Consider the following 19,539-nt stretch of genomic DNA (forward strand, 5'->3'; position numbering starts at 1 on the left):
TTCAGCAGTTGAATGGAACATCTAATAGAGCATGTTTAGTTTTATAAGAAATAGCCAAATTGTCTTCCAAAGTGGCTGTACCATTTTGTATTCCTACTAGCAGTGAATGAGATTGCTCCACTTCCTCACCAGCACCAGCATTTGATGTTGGTAATGTTCTGGATTTGGGCATTTCTAACATTTGTGTAGTGGTATCTCATTTTAATCTGCATTTCTTTGATGAAATAAGATTTGGATCATCTTTTTGTATGCTTATTTGCCATCTGTATATCTTGTTAGGTAAGGGATCTGTTAAAGTCTTTGGACCATTTTTGAATTGGATTGTCTGTTTGCTTATTGCTGAGTTTTCAAAGTTCTTTTTATATTTTGGATAATGGCTCTTTTTTTTTCTTTCTTTCTTCCTTATTTATTTATTTATTTTTTGCATGTGGATGTCCAGTTGTTGCAGCACCATTTGTTAAAGAGACTATCTTTGCTCCATTGTATTGTCTTTACTCCTTTGCCAAACATCAGCTTACTGTATTCATGTGGGTCTATTTCTGGGCTCTCTATTTTGTTCCATTGATCTGTTTATCTATGCTTTCACCAATGCCACACTGCCTTGATACTGTAGCTTTATAGTAAATCTTGAAGTCAGGTGATATTGATCCTCTAACTTTGTTTTTGCTATTTTTGGGTCCTTGGTGTCTCCATATATACTGTGGAATCATTTTTTCAATATCCACAAATAACTAGGAATTTATTGGGATTGCTTTGAATCTGTGGATCAAGTTGGGAAGAACTGAAATCTGGACAGTATTGAGTCTTCCTATCCATGAACATGGAATATTTCTCATTTGGTTCTTTGGTTCTTTCATCAAAGTTTTGTAGTTTTCCTCATATAGATCTTGTGTGCATTTTGTTAGATTTATACCTAAGTATTTCACTTTTTTGGATGCTAATGTGAATGGTATTGTGTTTTTAATTTCAAATTCTACTTGTTCATTTCTGGTATATAAGAAAACAATTGACTTTTGTAAATTAACCTTACATCCTGCAATGTTGCTGTAATTACATATTAGTCCTAGAAGTTGTGTTGTCAATTCTTTCAGTATTCTACATAGACGATCATGTCATCTGTGACCAGAAACAGTTTTAGGTCTTCCTTCCCAATCTGTATACCTTTTATTTCCTTTTCTTGCATTGTTGCATTAGCAAGGATTTCCACTACAATGTTGAAAAGCAGTGGTAAGAGGGACACCCTTGTCCTGTATCTGATCTTAGCGGAAATGCTTTGAGTTTCTCACCATTAATTATGATGTTAGCTGTAGGTTTTTTTTTTTTAAGATTTTATTTATTTATTTGACAGAGAGAGAGAGACAGTGAGAGCAGGAACACAAGCAGGGGGAGTGGGAGAGGGAGAAGCAGGCTTCCTGCGGAGCAGGGAGCCCGTTGTGGGACTCGATCCCAGGACCCTGGGATCATGACCTGAGCCAAAGGCAGACGCTTAATGACTGAGCCACCCAGGCGCCCTAGCTGTAGATTTTTGATAGTAGTCTTTATTAAGTTGAGAAGGTTCCCCTCTATTCCTTGTTTACTGAGAGTTTTTATCATGAATGGGTGGTGGATATTGTTACTTTTTCTGCACCTATTGATATGGTCATGTGGTTTTTCTTTTTTAGCCTTGGTATGATGAATTACATTAATTAAGTTTTGAATATTAAACCAACCACATATACATGGGACAAATCTCACTCGGTTGTGGCATAAATTCTTTTTTTACTTTGTTGGATTTGATTTGCTAATGTTTTGTTGAGGATTTTTGCATCTGTGTTCATGAGAGATATTAGTCTTTAGTTTTCTTGCAATGTCTTTGTATATCTTTGGCATTAGGTAATGCTGACCTCATAAAATGAATTAGGAAATAGTTCTGCTTCTTTCCTCTGAAAGAGATTATTGAGAATTGATATAATTGATTCCTTAAATATTTGCTAGAGAAACTGGTATTTTTAGTAGGTGAAATTAAATAACTTAGTTTTTAAAATGTCATGTGATTAGATTCTTCATTATCAGTAAAAAGATATAATATTAGATAAAACTATAAAGAAAAGATACATTTTTCAATCTACTAGAAAGAATTTTCAGTAAATAGAAAAAATATCCATTACTTTTAGTCCATTCTGTCTAGGTTAAGACCAATATAAAAATGGATTACAGGTTTGTAAATCTTCCTCAAGGGATGTTCCAATTTTCTATATAACAGAGGACATCTTTTAGATTTTTAGTCAATCTGAAGAAAATCTAACTTTAAAATTATTTAAATGCAGGAAGGATGGTTCCCCTTACATGTCTCCTAAAAATTTGCCACTTCCCTTTTCTCAAATCTTTACCATGAAGAGCTTCTGAGAATGTGTGTTGGGGTGGGGAAAAAAAAAGAGGTTGAAACCACCGAATGAAAGAGTATTTTCTTCATTAAAATGAATAGTGTGACTGTGTTTACAACATGTGAAACATATCCATTTATTTAGAAGAACCTGACTGGATCCCCTTCAATTTTCATGAGGCCGGCCTGCTATTGATATTTCTCTGAGTCAAGGCAACTAACTAGACAGGGTTACTTCTATTCTGGATAGCACCTTCATGTGAATTATTAAAAGGCACCCCTGCCATCTGTTGGAAAACTGTTGTAATATGCTAGTTTTGTTAGAAGATGCTTTTCTGCCCTCTGATAGACATTTTTTCATAATAAATATACAAACTTATGATATGAATTGCACCCCCTTGGACATGGTGCCATTGTGCAGGGCGCCTGCACAATCACATGGGGCATTTGCAAGTAGGGAGAAAAAAAAACAGCACCATGGCAACACGTGTTTACAACATATAAATGAGAAACCAGATTCATTGCAGCAACTCCTGGAAAAGTTCCTATTCAGCAAGTTGGTGGTATTGGAATGTTGTGGAGGTAGGGTGTGGGGAGGGGATGGTTCTTTCATTGATGGCTTCCATTATTGAGAACAAGAGCTTGGCTATTGCTCTTTCTCTGTCTTCCAGCCAGTTAGAAAGAGTCTACAAATTCCAACTACTTAGCCAAATGGAAAAGATTCTCTGTTTACAGAGAAAACACAAAGCCCGCTTCTTCCCCATCATTAAGCAGGCCGAGTATACTTAGCAGAACTTTTCCACTTAGGTGTCCAAGTTAAGGCTATCAGTGACTTTTTGCTTGAAATTTAAACATTTTAGAAACATTTTGTAGGGAAAACTATTCACAGGCCCTTTCAAAAAGAATCAAATAAATAGTTTGGGGGGTTTCCATCTTGGAATTAGGATGTTTATTTAAGAAATTCTAATAAAGCCCTCTTTCAAGCCCATGAAAATTATAGTCGGAATTGAGTGGTGGACTAAGGATTCAGGAAATAGCTATTGATTTGTGAGAGAGAGAGAGAAAAAAAAGGCCAAGGAAGGAAGCAACTTGATGAGAAACTTTTGCTAATGGTTCTAATTTCCCCCACCTTTGAAAACGCATTCCACCAGCAGCAAAGTTTAAAACATTCTCACTCCCAGATTAGCCCACCTAGGCAAGAGTTAGTACTCAGGGCATGGCTCAGGCTGGGCTTCTGTGAGCGAAGCCATGAGAGTAGGTGGGGCTGACACATTGGCTGTCAGGCTTAGTGCAAAAGGGATTTTCAGTGAAGGCAGGCAGGGCTATGAAGGAAAGTACAACGCCTCATGCCCAAGGGATTGGGCAGAAACCAGGGAAGAATCTGAGGAGAAGAACTGGCAAGGGAGATCCTGACTGGAGAGAGAAAGTTGTACCACAGAAGATTCCAGAAGGATGCCAGAGGTAGAACCTTTTACAGGGTGGCCACAGATGAGCCCTAAGTAGAGAGAGAACCATGAAAGAAGCCAAACTAAATTGGACGCCAACCTGCTTATTTTATTTACTTTTCAAAACCTCCATGGGCAAGAAATCAGACAATTGTGAGGGAAACATAATATCAGAAAAGCATCAGAGAGATGCATAGGGATGGGTCACAAAAGAGAGCTGAGAGTTCTAAACAGAAAAACTGGGGGCATGTGCAAATTGTATTTTGTGACAAAGTGACAAAGCTGGGCAAGGTCCTGGAAGTAAATATAGAAGTGTAGTAGTTCTGAAGTAGCCACACTGGAGATCAAAGGTTCTCAATGATTTAGAAGAAAGAAGTAGCTTAGCCAAATGCCTCTGATGACATTTCACACTTCCCACCTTATGCTTCTAACTATTCTATGTAAATATAATCCCATATCAGTGAGCCATTTAGGCTGTCTAACAAATGAACACTTTCAGAATTCCAAACCTGCTTGTTTTCTGCATTTCTTATTTCAGTGAAGTAATGGTGAGAGATGTATGTATGTTGAGTCCCTACCAGCACTTAGGTTTTTTGATTTGGTAATGTTAAAAACCATATGGATGTTTAGGTAGATCATAATCCCCAGTTGAGCATTAGTTACTGCTGTGGCTGATGGGTGACTTAGTTGACCCATCAGCTGTATGGGAAGTCAGGGAGTAGACAAGAAACTTCCTGAGAAAAGACTAGCTTTTTAAAATTCACAGTGACCTTGCCTATTAGTAGGTGTAGTTCAAGAGTAACTTCCTGCAACCCATAAGATGATCAATTTTCCCCTTTGGGCATGGGGTGGAACTGGGCGGAAAGTAAGATAAAGAAACCAGAAATCTCCACCCCATGTATCTACCTTGTAGGGTGATTAAAGATGAATTCAGTGGCTTTCAGTCTTGACTGTACGCTAGACTCACTTGGAGTGTGTATGATTTCTGATACCCAGACCAGGGCCCCAGAACAATCAAATTAAAATCTCTTAGGACAGGACCCGGCATCAGCCTTTTATTGTTTGCTTTTAGTTCTACAGATCGTTCTGGTGTGCAGCCAAGGTGAGAACAACTGTATTAAATGAAACAGTGCTGGTGCCTGGCACCCTTTGGGTGCCCAAAGAGCATGAGCATTCTCTTCTTTGAATCATTTCCTGCTCCCCCAGCCTCTCCCTTTTCTGAGCTTGCACAAGATAATGCTGTCTCTGGCTTGGTGGTTCAACATGTATCACAGATGACTTGGCCTCAGAGTTGGAGAATTCATTGTTAGCTCCATGTTGAAAAAGAACTCTCTTCTATTTTCACTTTCAATGTACCATCTCCTCACTTGTTTCCTGTTTTCGTCTTCCTTCCAGTATTACTTAATTTCTTGCACCCAGAATCTATGGATGTAGGAAGAATTCTGACTTCCGTGTCCCTAGTGATTGAATTTAGCTAAACCTTCTCGAGCACTTTAGAAAGTCAGGGTGGATCTAAAGTTTAAGGAGTAGAGAGGGTTCCTAAAAATAGAACACAATTCATCCATTTCAGTTAAAAATGCATTCATGTTTTCCAAGCATTTTTCAACTCTTAAGCGTTTTTAATAAGCTCACTTATGAGTCTTGTTGAAAAATAAATAAAATACATTTGTTTTCATTAAGGGAAGAAATCTTTTTCCATCTTAGTTGGTATTGTTGAAGGAGACAAAAAGGAGTCCAAAACTTGGCAAAGGACTACATTATTAGTGACATATTGGTCACAGATGTGTTGTGGTAGAGCTACATTTTCTTCCGTCAATTAGTATCTTACCCACAGACTACATATGAAAGCCCAGATAACCTCTTTACCAAAGGGAAGGATGAAAAAAAATGATATTTGCAAAATCTCTGTTTTTAAGGTATTCTAAATGTGTTTTTATAAATAGACAAGTGACGTATGTCCATTGGCTATTTATACTTTTAAAGGAGAAATAATGCTAGATGATGCCCTTATCATTGATCCCAAATGCCTTAAGCAAGTGCAGATATGACGAGGTAATTTTTGGCAATACTAGTGAATTATAAGATTTTCTTTCCTTAACAATTCTTAAGAAAATCAAGGAGGCACAGCTCAAGAGTCAGAAGGGAACTCTCTCTAGTAATTTTATTGCTTGAATCGGTGGGCCTTTGAAGCAGAGTATAAGGAGCTCACATTGTATTCAGTTGCAGAAAGTCCTAAAAGGACTCCAAGGAGAGTATTGACAAGCCAACTCTGGAAACAGAGTTAAGATTCACTTGGGGAGGAAATGATGTTGGCATCCCGTGAAGGCAGTTGTAATAGATGAATGTAATTCCAGACCTAAAGCTTTGACCATAAGGATGTAATGGAGGGAAAAGATATGTTGTAAAACAAAAAAACAAAAAAACAAGGATTAAGAAACACATTTGATGGACATAAAAATAATAATGACAAACTAAAACTTTATTATAAGACTTCCTGAGAATTTTAAAACTCATCTTGATAAGAAAACTAGACAAGGTAATAACTCCTGGAAGGATGGCAGATACTTCAATTTCCAGCATGTTTAAATTGATGAGCTAACCAGTTTGAAAGGTCATGTAAATTGAAAGTAATATGAAATTGAACAAAAGGGAAAAATTAGAAGAAGAATAATTAGTGCCTTACCTATGTAAGAAGCTGAATTAGACAGAGAAAAAACAATGTAGCCAACTTCCCTGATATATAGGTAGGTTATCTATTTGCATTTTTAATTCAGCAAGAATATGTATGATTTAGTGATCCGACGATTGCAAAGACAGATAGCCTTGAATCAGGAGCTTGTGATACACTTTTCAGCCCCCAGACTATTTAATAGTACTGTCAAAGGAATGTCAGTGTTTTGATGTGTATCCAGTACTGTACAGTGTCTTGTGTATTGTTTGATTTTATAAGTTCAAGATGTAGTACTCTACAGCTTTTTAAAAATAAACCTGTAAGAAGACTTCAGTTCTTTTCATTCTCAAAATCCCTTGTTTTGTTGCTTCCCATTTTCCTAGGAAAGTGACAATATTGGAGGACCCTGATCAGAACATTCACCTGAAAAACCTGTCTCTCCATCAGGCAGCCACAGAGGAAGAAGCTCTAAATCTGCTCTTCTTAGGAGACACCAACAGAATGATTGCTGAGGTAATAAACTTTTCTCCGCAAGCTGCTTTTCCATATTATAAGATCTAATAGAATTTTAGGTACAGAACAACCTCAAAGACAATCTCATCCAGATCTCCTGTCACAGATAAGAAATCCTAGATTCAGAGAATTGAGACTTTCCCAGGGTCATTCAGCTTAGTTAAGAAGCAGGGTCTGATCTCTAGACTGGCACCTTTGATATTTTCAGTTTTCTACAAATTAGTTTGCAGATAACCAACAGAAACTCCTTAAATGTTTTAATCATAGGAATTTTTGCATAATTTTTGAAATTTAAAAATACACAGTTCATTATTCCTAACCTCAGATCCTCCAAATATTGGCACATGTTTACATATCCACATATTTTCATGTATTTAGGAAATTAATATTTATATGGCATTTAGAACAATACATGGAACATGAGAAGTGCTGTATGTATTTGCGGCTATTGTTGGCAGATCTGCAAATACTGCCATGGGGTGTAGTAAGTATGCCTCAGTGCAATATTTGGGATGTATTTATACTAAAACTTACTTGTTAATCTAACATTTGGACCTCACTGGGTGCCTGTATTTCACCTGGAAACCCTAGACAGGAGTCAGGACTGACTAAGTGTGGTCAGAGGCCTTGACCCTAACCAGTTACTGATTGAAGATGGAACATCACAAAGCTCTCACCCAGTGACACTGAAGTAAAGGAATGGGTGTGGGGGTGGTGTGGGAACAGTTCCCCAAATGAAGAGCTTACCATTAACACTGGCACTTCCTTTTTTGTTTTTTTTTAATTGAAGTATAGTTAACATACAATATTATATTAGTTTCAGGTGAACAACATAGTGATTTGACAAGTCTATACGTTATTCAGTGCTTGCCACCATGAGGTGGTCACTGTTGGCCCCAAGCAATGTTACTACAATAGTACTGACTATACTCCCTATGCTGTACTTTTCATCTCTGTGACTGATTTATTTTATAACTGAAAGTTTGTACCTCTTAATCCCCTTTACCCATTTTACCCATCCTCATCTTCCTCCCCTCTGGCAACTACCAGTTTGTTCTTTGTATTTAAGAGTCTGTTTGGTTTTGTTTGTTGTTGTTGTTGTTGTTGTTGTTGTTTTTTTTTTAGATTCCACATATAAGCGAGATCACCTAGGATTTGTCTTTCTCTGTCTGACGCATTTCACTTATCATGATGCCTTCTAGGTTTATCCATGTTGTTGCAAGTGGCAAGATCTAATTCTTTTTAATGGCTGGTAATATTCCATTGCTTCTATATACCACATCTTCTTTATCCATTCATCTACTGGTGGACATTTGAGTTGCTTCCTTATCTTGGCTATTATAAATAATGCTGCAATAAACATAGGGATGCCTATTATTTTTGAATTAGTGTTTTTGTGTTCTTTGGGTAAATATTCAGTAGTAGAATTACTGGATCATATGGTAGTTCTATTTTTAATTTTTCAAGGAACCTCCATATTGTTTCCCACAGTGGCTACACCAGTATGCATTCCCACCAACAGTGCACAAGGGTTCCCTTTTCTTCACATCCTTGCTAATACTTGTTATTTCTTGTCTTTTTGATACTAGCCATTCTGACAGGTGGGAGGTGATATCTCATTGTAATTTTGATTTGGATTTCTCTGATGGTGACTGATGAACATCTTTTCATGTGTCTGTTGGCCATCTCTATTTCTTCTTTGGAGAAATGTCTATTCATGTCTTCTGCCCATTTTTTAATTGGGTTATTTGTTTTTTTGGGTGTTGAGCTGTATCAGTTCTTTATGTATTTTGGATATTAACCTTTTATCAGATTTATCATTTGCAAATATCTTCTCCCATTCACTAGGTTGCCTTTCTGTTTTGTGGATGGTTTCTTTTGCTGTGCAAAAGCTTTTTATTTTGGTGTAGTCACAATAGTTTATTTTTGCTTTTGTTTCTCTTGCTTGAGGAGACATATCCATAAATATGTTGCTAAGGGCAATGTCTAAGAGATTACTGCCTGTGTTTTCTTTTAGGAGTTTTATGGTTTCAGGTCTCACATTTAGGTCTGTAATCCATTTGGAGTTTATTTTTGTGTATGGTCCAGTTTCATTCTTTTGCATGTAGCCATCCACTTTTCCCAGCACCATTTATTGAAGAGATTGTCTTTTCCCCATTATATATTCTTGGCACTTTCCTTTTTAAACCATGCTCCCTGAGTTCTGTGTTTTACCTTGTCTCTGATAACAAGCAGTGGGTGAGGTTAGTAAGCTGGGAGCATAAGAAGTCTGAGAAAATCTCCTGTTCATTTCTACTCTCCAGAATGTACTGCCTTAGATATAAGATGAATAAATGGAAACCAAATTCAGATAGTGAAAGCATGGTGCTGTCATCTGTTATTCTGGGTCCTTAGTTTTGCTGTTTTTACCAGTTCTGCATGAATGCTTTCCAATAGACTAACGTATATAGGTTGAATTTCTGTGCTACATGTAACATGGATTTAAGAACCTTGAAATTATTATTTTCACTCAAAGAAAGTTTTATGTGTTGCTTAATTTCCAAATATCTTGTTTTGCTTTCCAATGTTTTGCATTTGTGTTTTGCTTCAACAATTGCTCATGTGATCATCCACCGTGCTCTTATTTGTCATGATAATTGAAGCTTAAGAAATAAAAGCGGATTCAGAATTAGGGAGTATAATGACAAAAGATTTAGAATGCCCTACTAAAAATCCTGATTCTCCATTCACAGTTTAATAAAGAGCAAACCTAGAGATACAGGATATAACTGAGTCCTGGCCACCAACAGAATATGAAAGAGAGAAAAAGTAAATTTGTAAATGCTATTAGAAAACAAATAGGGAAACCTGTCCCTGCCACGATGCTAACCTTCCTCCATAGGTGACTCATGCCTACAGAAACCGAGGCCTTTCCCTCACAATTATATTGTCTCATCTTGAGTGGGTTACCGAGGGAGGGCTCCTGGCCCTCGTTCACCATGACCTCTATTAGCTTAAAAGCTTGGCTATTTAATATTTCAAAGTTATGCGTTGACTTTAGCTGACGGCATATTTTCAGACTATTGTTTTCTAAAGTTTTGAGGACTTTAAACTTCTTTGTGCCAGAGTATCTGTCATGTTCTACCATCTTACAGAATTCCAACAGTCTTTTCCTATTACTGCTGAGTGTCTAATAATAGTATCATAAATAGCTAAAACATGACAAAGTTCAATCCTAATAATGTTGATTGTGCATTATTTTTTTATTTATTCATTTTTTTTTTCTATGTAAAGCCCAATTTCTTTTAAGCCAAGTCTGATAGGTTTTGGATGTTTCTCTGCTTGCTTTTTATTTTTTCTTTGGTAGTGATAGCTACTTGTTACATCAAGAACCTGCTCGGGCGCCTGAGTGGCTCAGTTGGTTAAGCGACTGCCTTCGGCTCAGGTCATGATCCTGGAGTCCTGGGATCGAGTCCCACATCGGGCTCCCTGCTCGGCAGGGAGTCTGCTTCTCCCTCTGACCCTCTTCCTCTCCTGCTCTCTATCTCCCATTCTCTCTCTCAAATAAATAAATAAAATCTTTAGAAAAAAAAAAAAAAGAACCTGCTCAATAGACTTGGCACTGTTGTGGACACTTTCTACATGTATATGTTATTTTTGATTCTTATTTTATAGATAAAAACTGAGGATCAAAGAGTTAGACTACTTGCCCAAGGTCACACAACTAACTAGCAAATGTCAGGGCCACAGTTCAGCTTCAAGTCTGACTGATTTTGAAGCTTGTGCTTTTTCCTTTTATTACATCTCATGAGTACAATAATCAAATTGACATATGTCAACTTTTTAAAGGGAGGACATATTTCTGAGTTATTTAAAAAGTGTAGCAAGTATTTAGCACTTCAGTTTATCTCTTGAATTTATTGAAAACAAATACATAAAAATATAAAGGAAGACTAACTATCAGTCCCTGGAAACACTTTATTATTCAGAGCCTCTAAAAAAGTATGTTTTAGATTACAACCTAGCTGTCAGAATATAATTTGTCAGCACAGAATGAGCTTACCAGGATAAAAAGAACACACTAATCATTTTTTTTTAAATGAGGTTCCCAATTTCCCATTTACACAGAGACATACAGAAGTTGCCATGGTAACCAGAAAACATTTGCAAAACAGAGCCTGAATCTGAGGGACACAGAGTGGAGCTCTCTTTCCTTCAGTGTTCTCTACCCCTAGCCAACATTTTAAGGAAAAGTAATTAAGAGTAGCTTCATCCTCTTCTTATTTTTTCAGAATTCTTAAATAATTTCTGTAATCCTACTAATATTTTGAATAAAACCTGATTATGTCCTTAGGGAGGTTTTTTAAAACAGTTGACTTGCTGTGTCAAACAGGATAAATTGTCAAAGCTGAACTGTGTGTGACCCAGTGTCAAAGCCCACCAGTAGCAAGTATGACTTGATACTTTTCTATCTTATCACTGAAATATTTCCATCAATTGATCAAATCTAATTGACCAAGACATTCTGCATTTGATTGTTAAGCCCTGCAAAATCCTATTGCTGGGACCATTGGCTCAGCCCCACCCATGGTCTAGAGCATTCTGTGCCCAAGTGTGGCCTGAGGTAACTTGCACTAGAATACCCTGTAGTAGTCAAGAGACCTTTCTTGGGTCTCATTTCTGATCAGTGGATTCGGAATCTCTGCGGTGGAGCCCAGGAGTATGCATTTCAGCATTTTATTTTATTTCTTTTTGCTAGAACATGTACAAAGCTGTATTTTAAAAAATTACATTTGTCCCCCCAACTGGAGTAAGCTCTTTCAGGGCCTGGATCTTTTTATATTTTCTTCACCCTTGGGTCCCCAGTACCTCGAGCACTGCCTGGCATACAGTAAGTACTTACAGAAATGCTTAATGAATGCAAAACCTGAAGATCTAAAATTTTTTATTTAATTTAATTTAATTTTAATTCCACTGTAGTTAACATACAGTGTTATATTTATTTCAGGTGTACAATATAGTAATTCGACACTTTCATACATTATCCAGTGCTCATCATGACAAGTGCACTCCTCAGTCCCCATCACCTGTCTCACTCAAACCCCGACCCCCTCCCCTCTGGTAACCATAAGTTTGTTCTCTATAGTTAAGCGTCTGTTTCTTGATTTGTCTCTCTCTCTCTCTTTTCCTCCTTATTCATTTGTTTTGTTTCTTAAATTCCACATATGAGTGAAATCATATGGTATTTGTCTTTCCCTGACTGACTTATTTTGCTCAGCATTATACTCTCTGGCTCCATCCATGTTGTTGCAAATGGCAAGATTCCATTCTTTTTTATGGCTGAGTAATATTCCATTGTACTTATATACCACTTCTTCTTCATCCATTCATCAGTCAATGGACACTTGAGCTGCTTCCCTAATCTGACTATTGTACATAATGCTGCTATAAGCATACTGGTGCATGTATCCCTTTGAATTGGTGTTTTTGTATTTTTGGGGTAAATGCCCAATATTGCAATTACTGGATTATATGGTAATTCTATTTTTGACTTTTTGAGGAACCTCTTTACTGTTTTCCACAGTGCTACACCTGTTTGCATTCCCACCAACAGTACATGAGGATTCCTTTTCTCTACATCCTCACTGACACTTGTTGTTTTTTGTGTTTTTGATTTTAGCCATTCTGACAGGTGTGAGGTGATATCTCCTTGTAGTTTTGATTTGCACTTCCCTGATGATAAGGGGTGTTGAGCATCTTTTCATGTGTCTGTTGGCCATCTGTAGGTCTTCTTTGGAGAAATATCTGTTCACATCCTCTGCCCATTTTTTAATTGGGTTATTTGTTTTCTGAGTGTTGAGTTGTATCAGTTCTTTATCTACTTTGGATACTAACCCTCTATTGGATATGTCATTTGCCATCTTAGCATTTTAAATGTGCTCAGGCTAAACCTGAGGGCAGTTTGGGTTTTACCATTAAGAAGCTGGTTGAAACACACTCTTAGATAAGAATGTGGGAAAGTCCATATTCTACACCCTTGCCAACACCACAAAATCTGAAAGTTCTGCTAATTTGGCAGGCAAAAAAAAATCTTGTTTTAATTTATTTACCATTTGAATTTCTGTTTTTGTTTATGTCTTCTAATTGTTTTCTCTTGGAGTCTTAGGGTAAGTCTGTTGATTTGTTGACTCTATGAGGGCTGGGACTTGGTCTTGTTCACATCCGCCATACCTAGAAACAGAACCTGACATATAATAGGTGCTCAGTAAATAATCATTGAATGAATAACATTAAAGATAATAACTTTTTGCCTTTGTCATATATTTAGCAAATATTTTTAAATTTTATAGAATTTCTTTTGGTTTCTCTTTTTTTTTTTACTATAGTTAAGTGGGTCTTTTTGTTTTATGGTTTCTGCCTTGGATGCCATGCTTAGACATGCAATAGCTCATTGATGAATAATTCTACTTATTAGAAAGCATTTTGTTTTTTTGAATTGAAATTTGATGCCCAGTAGCATCCATTCCATTGTTCACATTTTGACCTGGGACATGGAAAAGGATCATCATCATTAGGATGGAGTGGATCTTATCAAAGATTTCTAGGGCATGGGGATTTTACTTGAATCTTGAAAAAGGCTATCCTGAATTAATAAAATCAGGGTTCATTTTGAATCCTCCTTCTAGAAGTAGCTTCCATTGTTAAAAGTGCCATTAAATATTCATTTCGAGGAGTTGTGATGTTGCTCAGAGTGAATCATTAGGCTAATACAAGCCTCTTTTACAAGCCAGTTTGGAGAAGAGAATAGTATCTGGGGTGTCTTCTACCAAAACTTCATAGTAGTGTCTGTTATGGGCTGAATTATGTCCTTCCCCCTCCTCTTCATTCATATGTTAAAGTCCTAACCCCCAGTACCTCAGAATGTGACCTTATTGAGAGGTGGGGTCTTTATAGAGGTCATCAATTTAAAATGAGTTCATTAGGGTGAGCCCTAATCCTGTATGACTGGTGTCCTTATAAAATGGGGAAATTTGGAGTTAGATGCATATACAGGGAGAATGCTGTGTGAACACAAAAACGCTCATCTATAAGCAAGGAGAGGGGCCTGGAACAGATCCTTCCCTTACAGTCCTCAGAGGGATGAACCAACCCTGCCAACACCTCCAATTTGGACTTCTAACCTTAAGAACCGTGAGATAATAAACTTCTGTTGTTTAAGCCCCCAGTTTGTTGTACTTTGTCATGACAGCCCTGGAAAACTAATCCAGTGTCCAGAGAACCTAGACTATATTTTCTTTAGTGATTGAGTGATTGATACCTGGTATAGTTCTTGACCTTGATGAATTCAGGAGGAATAATATGCTATATCTAGTATACAGCATTGGCTACGAAACTGCCTGAAGGGGACCTTTGGTGAGAAAAGAACACTTTGTGCCAACACTGGGAAAGTCCAGGGTCCCATTGGTAGGTGGTTTGCTTTCTTCCTTTCCTGAGTGAACCATCAGGTAAGTTCTTCCAGTCAGTGTTGATGTCCACTCTCTGGCTTCTCTGTCATCACTGTGCATTCCTGTCAGGCAGTGACGAAGTGCATGAGCTTTGGAGATGACCTCCTATTCCACTCTTGGCTCCACCTTGACAGGTATATGTTCTTGGGCAAGTCACTGACCCGATGTGAACCCGTTTCTAACCTGTACAATGGGCACAATGAGACCTACTTTCTAGGGTTATAGTAAGAATTAAGTGACATTTGGGAAGACCTTACAATTTTCAGCTACCAATTATTTAAAGGTAAGTCTGGCAGCCTGTTCAACTCTGTTCTCTCAGCACCTGGCAATATTGGTCAGTCATTAATTAATTATTTGCTTGCATTGATGGGGAGAGGAAGATTTGGTGATTTTAGGAGAGAAGACCTACAATCTCAGGCCCAGAATCGAAACTGGTTTTATGGTACACTGTGCCTGTTGGCAAGTACAGAGTACGTCCCAGACAACTTTGACTTTTTACAATTTGTGGTACTCTAGGCCTTTTGGAAGAGATTACTTTCCAAATAATCAGCCTATCAACAAAGTTTATGGGATTTATAAATTATTTTGCCAGGAGCTGTTAGAGGTCTTCCTACCTAGTTCTTTGCTTGAAATAAAAAAGATAGATTTATTTGAGTTGCTCTGGAATGTTTTGTAATTTCTCAGACTTTGCACATTATCAAACTTGTGGAGCGAATGTTGGATCCTGTGGAAGTGCAAAGCCAGCTGGGAGACAGGGTGTGAGCAGAGTTGGTAGGAACAACTGGTGTTGGACATGTGATCCAATAATATGAGGACAGCACAGGGAAGAAAGAGCAGTTTTACTGTGTGAATGTGTTTGTTAACAACCCTCTAAGCCTTGATCTTGTGCGGTGTGTGTGGGAAACAAGAGGATTTGGGGTGCAATTAGCATTCCAGGATCCTATTCTGCAAGACCGTTAGAAGAACACTGACTAACAGATTCCCACAGATTTTTGTTCGAAAGATACATTAATTGTGTATAATTAGCAAGTTTATTCCAAGATTTGTGAGCCTGGGAAGAGCAAGAAGCACAGCATGCAAACTACATTTTGGCCCTGCCCTTATTACAAGAATAGCATCTCTTATTAGTAGGTCTCCATAGGCAGGGAGAAGCCTCAGCAGATGTGTTGACAATTCTAACCTCTTCTCTTATCCACTGAAGGAAGGAAACTTCAATTTTGAGCACTTACTATATGTCAGGCATTTCTTTCTCATATTTGATATATGAGATAGAAATTTCTTAAAAATAGTGATTCTGTGTTATAACATAGTTTGCATTCTGCTCTCATCTAACCTGATTAGTAGTATTACATGAACTGTGAGTTTTGAGATCTAAAACATTTATTTATTAAAATAAATGAAGTAGTCTGGTACAGCCATTATTAGAAAGTTAAAATGCACATATTCCATATACATGATGAGAGAAACATAATTTTTTTGACTGTAAAGTTTAGCTCCAGAGTTTCTACTGATCTTTCAAATTCTCATTTATGTTTAAACATAGGAGAAGAAAGTAATTTTTACCCTACTCCCTGTTACTGAAATTCCCCAACAATTGCAATAAAATATAAAAAACACAGGGGATAAAAAGCCATCTTCAGTGAAACAAGAAAATAGCCATAACCTCAAACCATGAGAAAAGCTGCCAAATATGAAATTTGAATTATGGTGAGGGAGGGTGCTGAGAGCCAACACATTTATCCTCCACCCTCAGTCAGTATACAGTTTCCCCTTAAAGAAATGGTCACAATTCTCAAACGCAAATCCAATGATCTTTTGGTTACAGTGATGAGATCTAAGAATATAGGCAAGGACAGGGGAGGGGGAGCAGTATTAGATAGATATTCATTCTACACTATGAAAGGTGGATTCAAAGAAGAAACCTGAAAGATCATTTTTATGGTCAGTGGTCTTGGCTCATGGCCAGAAAGATGGTGTTTGGTGAATGGGATTCAGAGAGTTTGTGACTTACCATCCCGGGCCTTTTTGGGCAAAAAATTGAGGAAAGTATATGTTCTTCAGACTCAGAACATAACAGATATAAAGAAAAAGTACTCAGGGCACAAACTTAATTTGAATGTTTCCTCATCCATCCCCTAGACTATTCTTTAGAAAAAAAAGATGGATGTGTTCAGAGGGAACATTATCAGAAAGAAAACAGGTGAAGAGGGGCACTTGGGTGGTTCAGTCAGTTAAGCGTCTGCCTTCAGCTCAGGTCATGATCTCAGGGTCCTGGGAATCTATCGAGCCCCGCATCCGGCTCCTTGCTCAGCGGGCAGCCTGCTTCTCCCTCTCCCTCTGCCGCTCCCCCTGCTTGTGCTCTCTCACTCTCTCTGTCAAATAAATAAATAAAATCTTAAAAAAAAAAAGAAAGAAAAGAAAACAGCTGAAGACTTATCCATGTATATGGAATAGGGCGGGGGATGGCTAAGGAACATCTATTTGAAGGCTTATTACATCAGGGAGCAGAGGAAGTATACTTCAAAGTCTTAAATATGTTACCTCCAGGTAGTCTGTGTTTAAAAAAAAAATAGCTCCAAAATATAGAAGGGATTACAAGAGAAGAAGATGAAAAGCAAACTTGGAGAACTCGGAAAAGAAATGAGAGAGAAAAAGAAAGCCATTGTAAAGATGAAAGTGCCATTAGAAGCAAAAAAGGAGGAGGAGGAAGAGGAGGGGGAAGCTGAGGATGGGGAGGAGAAAAGAAGAGGAAGAAATGTGGAGAAATAAGGATACAAAATATAAGGAGAGAAGGTGCCACCTAGAAAGAGAAGTCTGCAAGCCCTGGGAGTGCTGCCCTGGGAAGGCAGATCTCAGCCAGCCAAGGCACTGGCACTAGATGGGAGGGCCTGAGCAAGGGAGAAGCCAGGGGATTTCTCCCCCTCCCTGACTTCACCAGTTGGATGCCAGCAAAGAGGGTCTTGGGAAGGTACTGCTTTTAGGGCTCAGCGTCTCCGTGGTACAGGAAAAAAAAAAAAAAAAATATATATATATATATATATATAGAGAGAGAGAGAGAGAGAGAGGGAGGGAGGAAAGGGAAGGGATGGATCAGAGGGCAAAGGGGCCCAGGATTAGCCCCTGAGTAAAAGTATTTCTATAAGAAACTGAGATAATAGCTCAGATAGATTGCTTTTGGCTTATCTTACAAATCAGGAATACACGGGAGGGAACTGGCAGGAAGTCCACTTTGGCTGTAGTTTTAAGCACAGAAGCTATTCTTTTAGCATTTCTTGCTGATAGATTTTTTTATTTTTTTGGCAGGCTAACTTTTGTATGTATTCCTTATATTGGTTCAAGCTTGGAGGGAGAAGACAGGGGTCTTATCAACCACCAAAACCCTTCAGCAAGTAATTTGATCATGTTGTGGGTAGGCCATTTGGAGTCTTACCAGCTGTAACAGCAAGAGGTCTTCGTGGCCATAGAGAGAACTGTGGAATCTTCAAAATGTGGAAAAAAGATTGGACTATAAAACAGAGTGAAATAATGTATCTAATAGTAGTCTCCTGTGCTTCTAGAGTTCTTCCGTAGGCTGAATGACATGTCTGTTATTGATCTTGATGTCTGATCTCAAACGTTGCATTGAGAGTTATCATGATCAATTGGATGGGATAAACTTCTTTTATAAGAATAAAATAATACGAATGTATACATGAGTTCTGCTTGGCGTGTTATCAGTACTGATCTCATTGTCTGTACACAGGATAGCAAAGGGTATTTTCAGCTTACCTATAATTTCAAGCTGTGCAGTGTATATAAAATAGGTTTTCCCTAAAGACAAATCTACTGAACTTGTGTCAATTCTTGAGATCATTAGACTTTTTGGTCCCATAATATTGTTGTTCCAGACATGTGTATGGTCACACTTGGAAATTGTTAAGCCAGACTGAATTTTAAAAGGAAAAGAGAAAAAAACATTAAATTTGATTTAAGAGGTGCAAACCGTGCTAGATAACAGGGATGTGTTACTTATTGCCATCAAAGAATAAATTTAGCTATGATTCTTCTTACAGTCAAGTAAAAAAAAGGGGGCGGGCAGGGGAACATTTGGAGTCATAATTTCCATTGTTCAGAAAGCAAACCTGTACTCTGGTGATGATGAAATGGTATCTCATTCAAGGATGATAAAAAGAGAAGATAGTTTGGACAGAACTCTGATTCAAGATATGGGTAAAATTCCTTCTCAGTTTGCATATGTGCCAATTTTAGCACACTTAGCTTTTTATATAAAAGTGCTTGACTTTCATTTGTCAAATCCTGAGGAAATGACCCATAGGGAGGCCATCTTCTGAATTCTGACATCCAACAAAAGAAGAGTTATCCCTAATCCTGACATTTAGTTTTCTTTAAAATTAAGTCACCTAATAGATCTGGGAGGATATGAAAGTTAAAAAAAAAAATCTATCAAATTGATCCCAGACTTGTTAGGAGGAATATATAATAAAATATAATAGTCTATTCTTATCAGAAATGAAAATCATACTTGCTAGAATATTCTTATTATATGTTCCAGTTTGCTCCAAAGCTTGCTTTTAAATTTTAAACAAAATTGGTGTGCCTAAACTGTCTTTCTCTTTTACAAAACTATTTTGACAATATGCCTGGCCTACAAATCCCATAATAAGGGAAAATGATATTGACTACTTTTTCTAAAAGCCAGGGATCTTATAAAGAGAAAACTCAGAAAAACAAGCAGTTTAGGATCATTAATTCCAACAGAAGTTTCTCTAATTGGGGATATTTTGCTGCTAGGCACTACTTTCTAAACCAGCCTCAGAAGGGATCAAGGCAGGTGTTTATAGCGTCACATGCTATAACACTAAGTTTGGTCAGACCTCACTTCATTCTGAGTTAGTGTACATCAAGGGTGTAGTGGGCCTCCTAATCCAACCCATTTGCTATGGGAAGAATTAGATAAGGAATCATTTAACCAATGGTGGGGGGGTCGGTGCTAGGGAATCCTTAGTTAAGTGAGCATTTTAACCTGAAGGGCTGGTGTAGCCTAGAAAACACATAGAAGTTAGT

General features: G+C 37.6%; 1 protein-coding gene across 2 annotated transcripts in view; it reads left to right on the plus strand.

Moving 5' to 3' along the window:
• The window catches only part of KIF6 (kinesin family member 6), a 440,420-nt gene that overhangs the window by 131,108 nt on the left and 289,773 nt on the right, over window positions 1-19,539 (plus strand). For both annotated transcript variants that reach the window (XM_028120400.2, XM_088024363.1), the window contains exon 6: window positions 6,862-6,991. In XM_028120400.2, the coding sequence (XP_027976201.2) occupies window positions 6,862-6,991 (130 nt within the window). The remainder of the gene's footprint in view (window positions 1-6,861; window positions 6,992-19,539) is intronic.

Source organism: Eumetopias jubatus, unplaced genomic scaffold, assembly GCF_037043125.1.
Source record: "Eumetopias jubatus isolate StellerSeaLion01/CBP00866 unplaced genomic scaffold, mEumJub1_p1.0 scaffold_6, whole genome shotgun sequence".
Classification (NCBI taxonomy): Eukaryota; Metazoa; Chordata; class Mammalia; order Carnivora; family Otariidae; genus Eumetopias; species Eumetopias jubatus.